Source organism: Berghia stephanieae, chromosome 4 (genome assembly GCF_034508935.2).
Source record: "Berghia stephanieae isolate SIO BIC M18660-M18661 chromosome 4, UCSD_Bste_1.3, whole genome shotgun sequence".
NCBI lineage: Eukaryota > Metazoa > Mollusca > Gastropoda > Nudibranchia > Aeolidiidae > Berghia > Berghia stephanieae.
The window spans coordinates 24524993-24533032 of NC_088363.1; the positions used below are offsets into that span (position 1 = coordinate 24524993).

At 34.9% G+C, this 8040-nt stretch overlaps 1 protein-coding gene across 2 annotated transcripts in view; it reads left to right on the forward strand.

Annotated features, from left to right (window-relative positions):
* Nucleotides 1–6754, forward strand: part of LOC144970281 (uncharacterized) — a 52774-nt gene extending 46020 nt beyond the window's left edge. The window contains exons 4-8 of one of the 2 annotated variants that reach the window (XM_078909755.1): nt 374–486; nt 1118–1411; nt 2579–2681; nt 3410–3702; nt 6069–6404. In XM_078909755.1, the coding sequence (XP_078765881.1) occupies nt 374–486; nt 1118–1411; nt 2579–2681; nt 3410–3702; nt 6069–6263 (998 nt within the window). In that variant the 3' untranslated portion in view covers nt 6264–6404. Of the gene's footprint in view, nt 1–373; nt 487–1117; nt 1412–2578; nt 2682–3409; nt 3703–6068 lie in introns of both variants that reach the window. The other variant, XM_078909756.1, reaches the window with a different exon arrangement.
* The last annotated feature ends 1286 nt before the right edge of the window (nt 6755–8040 follow it).

The window sequence follows — 8040 nt, forward strand, 5'->3', positions numbered from 1 at the left end:
CCATCATGTAAAAGAGAGTGTGAAACCAACATTGTAATAGGATTCAATAATCTGATGTCACGTCCGCCCAGCAACGAGCAGCTTGGTTCTAAACAAAGAAAATCGGTACTTTTTATTCTTCATGCTGGCTAGAACTTTTCACATGTCATGTGACCAGATTGTATAAAAGTCAAAATATGATCAGATTTATAATGATTTTCTCTCTGGATACACTTTTATGCTCGTCGGAGAAGTATTTCATTAGGGCGTCCGCCATTGTTGCGATAGTTTAGAGAACCAGTTACTAATTTACGATGCGTCATTACGAGGGAAGTAACGTCACGACTGTTGAACCCAATTATAAATAAAAACTTTTTCATTTTTCACCTTCCAGTATCTCACCTCCAGAGGCTTGGTACCCATGCAGGTAACGACGCCATCGTGGCTTTCGCCAGATTACATTCCTCCATTGTCGTTATACATCAGCTGAATGGAAAACCTCTCATGGTAAGTCATAGCCACATCATATATTCGTGTCTCATCTTGTCTAATGGACATTATGCGGGAATGGGGAAAATGAAATGAATTGTGAAAATGATCAGAATAGGAGATGTAAACACTTGTTTGAGGTGTATCAAACAAAACCTGCTATTCTCAATGAAGGCAAGTGTTTTAACTCACATTTTGTAAGTTAAGCCTTTTTATTCAATTTCAAGCATCAGGTTCTCTTAGTCTTTGAAACATTTAAATTTTAATCCTATGAGGCTAAAGATTAATTATAAAGATAAGAGTATTTAAGGCTCTTTTTCATTTCCGAAATGTTGATGATTGTTGCTCATTGACTCAAATATTATGATCCCGCTCTGCAAAACACTATGTCTTTGGGTAAGGCACTTTACACACACATTGCCCAAATCAACCTAGGTTTAAATGAGTGCCTGGCTATAGGCAGTAACCTATTGTAGGAGTGTTAGTTTTTTTTAAAAGGAGGGAGGGCGCCTCAAAGGCGATTGGTACTGTACGAAATGGAAATATGGTTCCATATCGTCTGCTGGAATGTTATACACTAAGCATGGTAAATCAATGGAGAATCGTTCTATAGATATTCATATTTAATTTTTATTTTTAAAAAAATCAGATCCAAGGTTCAACAAATTCAACAAATCTGACAAGACAATTCCATATCGCCTATCACAACGGGGACCACTACAGCAGTGTGAGGCGGCAAGGGGATAACACAGAGTCGCCAGCTCACATCAGGATTGAGGATGCCCTCAATATGGACTCGTCCAAGGCTGGCACTTGTAAATTTTCACAGCACAGTAACAAGAACTCTTACCACAACCGAAATGGCTACCAGAACGGTATGGTCAGTGCTAGACGTGAATTGGAGGACATCGAACATGAAGTCATTCTGGCCACTAATTGTAGTGTAAGTTGTAAGATAAACTTTGATTCTTCCCCCTTACTTCTTGCCCTTGTTCTTCTCCTCGCTCATCCTCCTCCTCCTCCTCTATCCTTCCTTTTCCTCCTCCTCTTACCCTTCCTTTTCTCCTCCTCCTCCTCCTCCTCTTTCTCCCCTTCCTCCTCCTCCTCCTCCTCCTCCTCCTCCTCCTCCTCCTCCTCCTCCTCCTCCTCTCCTTCTTCTTCTTCTTCTTCTTCTTCTTCTTCTTCTTCTTCTTCTTCTTCTTCTTCTTCTTCTTCTTCTTCTTCTTCTTCTTCTTCTTCTTCTTCTTCTTCTTCTTCTTCTTCTTCACTACTACTACTACTACTACTGATGCTGCTGCTGCTGCTACTACTACTACTACTACTACTACTACTACTACTGCTGCTGCTACTACTACTACTACTACTACTACTACTACTACTACTACTACTGCTACTACTACTACTTCTACTAGTAGTACTACTACTACTACTTCCTCCTCTTTTTCTTCTTCTTCTTTTCCCTTTTTTTCTTCCTCTTCTATTTTTTCTCTTCCTTTTCTTCGTCTGTGCTGTTCTTGATCTTTTAAAAAATATATGTTGCCCTTCTTTACTACTTCCGAGTGGCTATGTTGCGTAGGTTGCGTATGGGGTTTGGACAGACATAATGGTTTGTCTTTGTTGAACTGATTGATGGTGGAAATATCAAGTGGAGAAATTTTTACAATAATCGTTATACATAGAATTGACATGTATTTGTTGATATGTGAATATATTCTCACGTTAAACCAAAATATTATCCATTATTGGTGTTGATTGATATTAATTGACTAATCACTAAATAATTGACCATTGTGATTTTGCAATTTGAATTTGTTTATTTGGGGGAGGGGGGATTTTACTTAAGTAAATGATTAGATAATCAAAGGCCATGTCATGTAAGGCGCTGTTACAAAACAAAAAGGCATCTTTTTGAAAACGTCTATACCTCTTTGTTTGCTCATTATACTATCAGTGACCAGCCCCTATACTTGTGGTCTTTGGTGCATTAATTTTGCTGATGGAAGTATAAGCTTTCACTTTTCGATAGATTTTTAGGGCGACAGGACATAAAATAAAGTGTAAATGCACATTATGTATCCAGTACTGACCGTCTGTTTGACTTTTCTATCAGGACATTGAACGAGTGAGGGAGAGCCTGATGGAATGTGATTATGATGTGGACTTGGCTATTGCTGACATCCTTCAACAGCTGGAGTTATGTGATGGGAAAGAAGGTAAATAAAATGATTGGATATTATTTTTTGATCAATGTCACATACGCCAGATTATGAGAAAGGTTAGTCAAAATGGGGATGACAGTAATGATTATGAAAGCTTTGGTAATGATGATGATGATGATGATAAGAAGGACAAGGGACAAGAAGGAAAAGTGAGGGGGAATGGGAGAAGATTAATGATGATCATGCTCATGAATGTTATTAACAAGGACTGCGACAATGATTGATAACAATTTCATAATGATGCTGATATTAGACCAAGAATTCTTTTTGTTTCACAGTGAAAATGTATTTAAAGGTTTTGAGTAGTTAATAATCGTTAAGCTGTCCCACCTCAATTCATTCACCATGGAAAATGACTTCTGTCTCAATCTTTTATTATGTCTTGATGATGCCAAAATCGAAATTGAAGTTTCAAAAATCAAATTTATTTTTAGAAGCCATATTTGGATTGGTGCTCGAGTAATTTCGGACGCGATATTTTGGATATTTCTAGTGTTAATTACAAAAACACTAGTAAAAATTATCTAAGTGACAAATTATGGAGCAGCCACTGATAAAGATCCAAAAATGTGTGTATGAAATCGTGCTTGTCTGATTGTTTGGGATGGTTTCTTTTCTTGTATTTTTAGTTCCTGCTTTATCTGGCATTGTTTCATACACAATTTTTTAAGATTTTTTTTTTTAAATTCATCTTTTAAAGCATTTTTTAAAAAATTCCCCAGACTCTGCATCTTTAGCATCCCAGCACAATTCCTCAGACAGCGGCATCTGCCCAAATTCTCCCACCCTGTCTTCCAACACTGTCACATCCAATGGTGATGATGCCATCGACAGTAACAACAACAGTAACAACACTAACGAGGGTGAAAAAACCCCTGCAAGTGTCCTCAAAAACAGAAACGGCTCCTCATCCTCAAATGGCAAAGGTCACAAAGTTCACTTCAGGGAGGACAGCTATGGTGGCAGCTCCGGTTACGGATCAATGAGCAGCAACACAGGAGCTAAACCCAAAATGGTAATTTTTAAATGACTGTATTTTTGTGGGCATATGCCTCCAGACAGTGATATAATGAATGGGGAGCATAGAAAGTGCTTCTCTTAATCATATTTTTTAAAGTTTTTTTTTTTTTTCATGGTGTTATGTAATGTAATTAAACTCAATTAGAGAGGAACCTGTAAGTGATGCAAGAAAATTGGTGGGCGGAAATATCTGTAGTCATTTCTCGCCTCACCTTAGTGATCACAGACCTGACAACTATCACAAGAAAACCTTATTATTTTATGAAGTATTATTTGAAATTGTTTTGTTTTGTTTTTTGTACCAATTAAGTAAATCAGATTTCCATAGGTTTCTCTGCATATCAAGAACCGCTGGTCCAAATATTAGAAATAGATAAAATATGATACAATGACATTCACCAAACCAATGAAAGAAGTTATACTGTGATTTTCCATGTTCCAACAAAGTAAATGGTAAAGATTGTTATGATAATACAACAATATTAAATGTTAATAATTAGTGATATTGATACGTATGATAATGACAAAGAAATTGATGATGATGATGATGATGATAATGTTGATAATCATGATGAAATGAAGAAGAAGAAGAAGAAGAAGAAGAAGAAGAAGAACATAACCAAATTTGGAGATTTGTGTGTAATCTTTTATCAATTGTGGAAATTTTATTGTGGCTTATCTGATTGAGCCGAAATTTGGTTTTATAGGCGCATTCTTAGAATCTCATGGAAAGATAAAATAAAAAACGAGGAGGTATTAAAAGAAATTGGAGTACGACCAACTTTGGTAAACACCATCAGAAAAAGACAGTTGAAATTTCTCGGACATATTTACAGAAAAAAACGGAATTGAAAAGATTGTACTTACGGGTAAAATTACTGGGAAGAAAAGAAGAGGGAGACAGAGGATAGATTAGATTGACAATCTGAACGGATGGATTGGTGGAGGAGGAACAGGAATCGAGCTGTTGAGAAGATCTGAGGACAGATATGGTTGGAGGGACATGATCGCCGATGTCTGCAACAGGCCTGGCACTTGATGATGATGATCTGATTGAAAGGGACATTTTTTTTTTTCATCACAACCACTACCACCCTGTTCGTCTTCTCCCAAGCACTCCCTTTTTTCATGCCAAGTTTGTCTTCCCTGTAATTATATCGTGGACACCAGATGAATATAATAAGTGGCTAGTTTTCAAACCTGCTTTTTTTCCCCCCTCCTTTTTCCACTTTACTTTGTTCATTTGGTCAAGGTTTATGTAATAGTGACGCACATTCAAGTGAAATTAGGATAGGGGAGATAATCCAGCGATAACTTGCGTCATCAAGTTTTCGACCTAGCTGTACTTGATTTTAAAAAGCCTCTAATTATGACGGAGCTGCTATTACCTTTCTAAATATGACTACTTTACTGAAGGTGATGACAGTAATGATAGAATGAGGATGATGATATTAATAATAATGATGATATTAATAATAATAATCATAATAATAATGATGATGATGATATAATAAATCATAATAATAATAATAATAATAATAATAATAATAATAATAATAATGATAATAATAATATTAGGATTAAGGTGTGCGTGGACATGTATTGTACAGTTGAAATTGTATTTTTCGTTGTCAAATACTTCTTTAAAAAGGAAACAAAAAATACAAAAGTTTGCTACCAATAATGATAATTTGCTTGTTTAGTTTCTTTTTAGAAATTTGCTATGAATGACATAATTAGATTGTATCGGTTTAGTTTAGGAGACATGTGCAAATTGACCACATTAGCCACCAAGTTTTTCTTATCAATTAAAATAATTCAATTTTTTTAATATTCTTCACAATGACAACAGCACAAAGACACACCAAAATACAATTAATAAATGTGACCCGCCCTGACAAAGTGGTATTATGTCAGGATGGACTAGATGCCGGAAATAGAATTTATAGCTACAATTATGTAATTAACAAAAAAGCAATATATCATCTTTAAAAAAGATCGAAATAGCAAACACGGAACATTTCAGGCTCAAAACCCTTCTTCAGCCAACCATAAAAATATAACTATATTAATAAAATAAAATAGATCAGCGACTAAATATTTAGTGGGTCACAGATAAATCATTTGAAAATTTGGTAAACAAAAAATTCCTTGCTTTCTATTTATTTTTTTCTTCCTGTTAATTAATTTGTCCTGAGGTGTTCCCAATTTAACCAATGAATTGACAGATTTATACTTCATTCTTTTGTTTTTCACGGCTGACTTTATTTCTAGTTTTTAAGCACATTTAAAACCTTTGGTGTGTGAAAACGGAATTTGAAATAACTAATTTCACTGTGTTTATTTGTCTCCTTTCCACAGATGTCTGACCGCAAAACAAAAGAAATGAAAAAGCAGGAGAAGAAGAGAAGAGCAGAAGAAGCCAAGAGACAAAAGCATTTAAAGGCACTTCAGGGTAACAGCAACACTAATAACAGCAATGGCGTACCTCATCATCCAGATGTAAGGGATGTGACAGTTGTTGCATTTCAAGATGGAAAGATGACAAAAATTTAAATATGTTTAATTATATGTCACACTTCAACATTCAAAGACCACAAATAGAACGATTCATTCATCAAATTTTCTGTTGAAAATATCACAAAGAAATAAACATTGAATGGTGTATCTTTTAAAGTGATCAAAGTTTCCACATATTTGTTGCATTTCAAGATGGAGAAATTTTAACTATAACTTGGATGTGGTCACATTAATTTAAGTGTGGAAGAAAAGATTTTTTTAAAAACCCTTAAATATATGGAGAGAATGACAGTGGTAAATGATACATATTGTGTAATACAATAGACACAAAGTGCAAGTATTTCTTCCCTATAAATTTTGGAGTGATATTCCTCATCCTAACAGCACGTAATGTGTTATGGCACAGCGACACAGGAGCTACTTACTACATTGCATACCTCAATGACAAATCATCTATTTAGATTTGGCAGGAACTTTATTTTACTTCTTGGAACGTCTTACAATTTACAACATTCCGAAAAAGAAAATTTATTATAGTATGGAATCTGTTGCCTTGGATTAAAATCTAAATGTTCTTGGAAGCTCAGGACTGCCAATACCAGCATTTCACATCCAGATGGTTGTTTGAATTTTCCAAAGGAGTCTCACTCTACTGGGATGTATTTTGGAGGAGGATCTATTTTTTTCTTTGTTGTTGTTGATTTCATTGCTAATTTTAAAATACTTTTTTTTTGTTTTGGTTTATTTTTGTTTTGTTTTTTTTATTTTAATCAGTGATATAGTTAAGAAAATCTGTGATCTTTAAGCCTCTGCCAATAATTAAAAGGGATGTTTTGATATAAGGTGGCAGTGCAGTGTTATTTGGTTCTTTACAATTATTTTGTTTTTTGCACAGAGTGTCTACTTAAATTTGACTATGTGTCTAATTGAATTGTCAAATGTGATAAGATTTCCTTTGCGATTGAAACACAACAGCAACTAACTTTGCAAGTTTAAGAATTTTGTATTTATCAGTGCTTGTTATATAGAAAGAACAATTTGTAATGATGTTTTAAATGATCACTTTTTTTTTTTTTTTTTTTGAAGTTTTGTTAAAATTGAAGACAGCACTAATGCAGAGTACAAAGGAGATAGAAACTGGAAGAAACAAATTGGTCTTTCTTTCACGGACAATCAACCTGATCCAAGACTTACTGGCCATTTTGCCTTGTCAAAATGAGGTTTGTGTAAAGGTAGTGAATATTGTTTAACATCATAGAGCTTTCCAATTAAAGGCAGATCCCAGGTGAAGTTGAGATTTTTTCTGACCCCTCTGTCTATCCAGCAGTGGATAGCTGGGTCTGTAAGATCTGGTGGAAAGTACTTTGCAATAGACTAGCATCCTATCCAAAGGGTGGCAAGCAATTGCTATCATCTGTTTCACGCTATAGCCACCAGGATTAACTCCGGCTCCACGGGTCTAAAATGATTTTGAAGTATAACGATATCTTTAAGACACTGACATGATATTTATTTTTAAGGTAAAGTTGTCAAGCTTCTAGCAAATGACCCAAAAGACAAACAAAGCCAATATAATCAGAAGTAACAATGGTGAGCAATTGGAGGATTATAATAAAAGGATTCCTGAAATTTTGAACTAGTTACCAATGCAGTGCTCCAGGATGCACGACGCAAAAGTCTGTCAAATTTGATAAAGATATCATGTGGACACATTTGTTTGAAATGTCACACTTTGCACTTGCTGCAGTTGTAACGCAATGTTATAAAATTTTAATTCTTGTTGTGCTTTAATCATTATGGACACATGCATCTC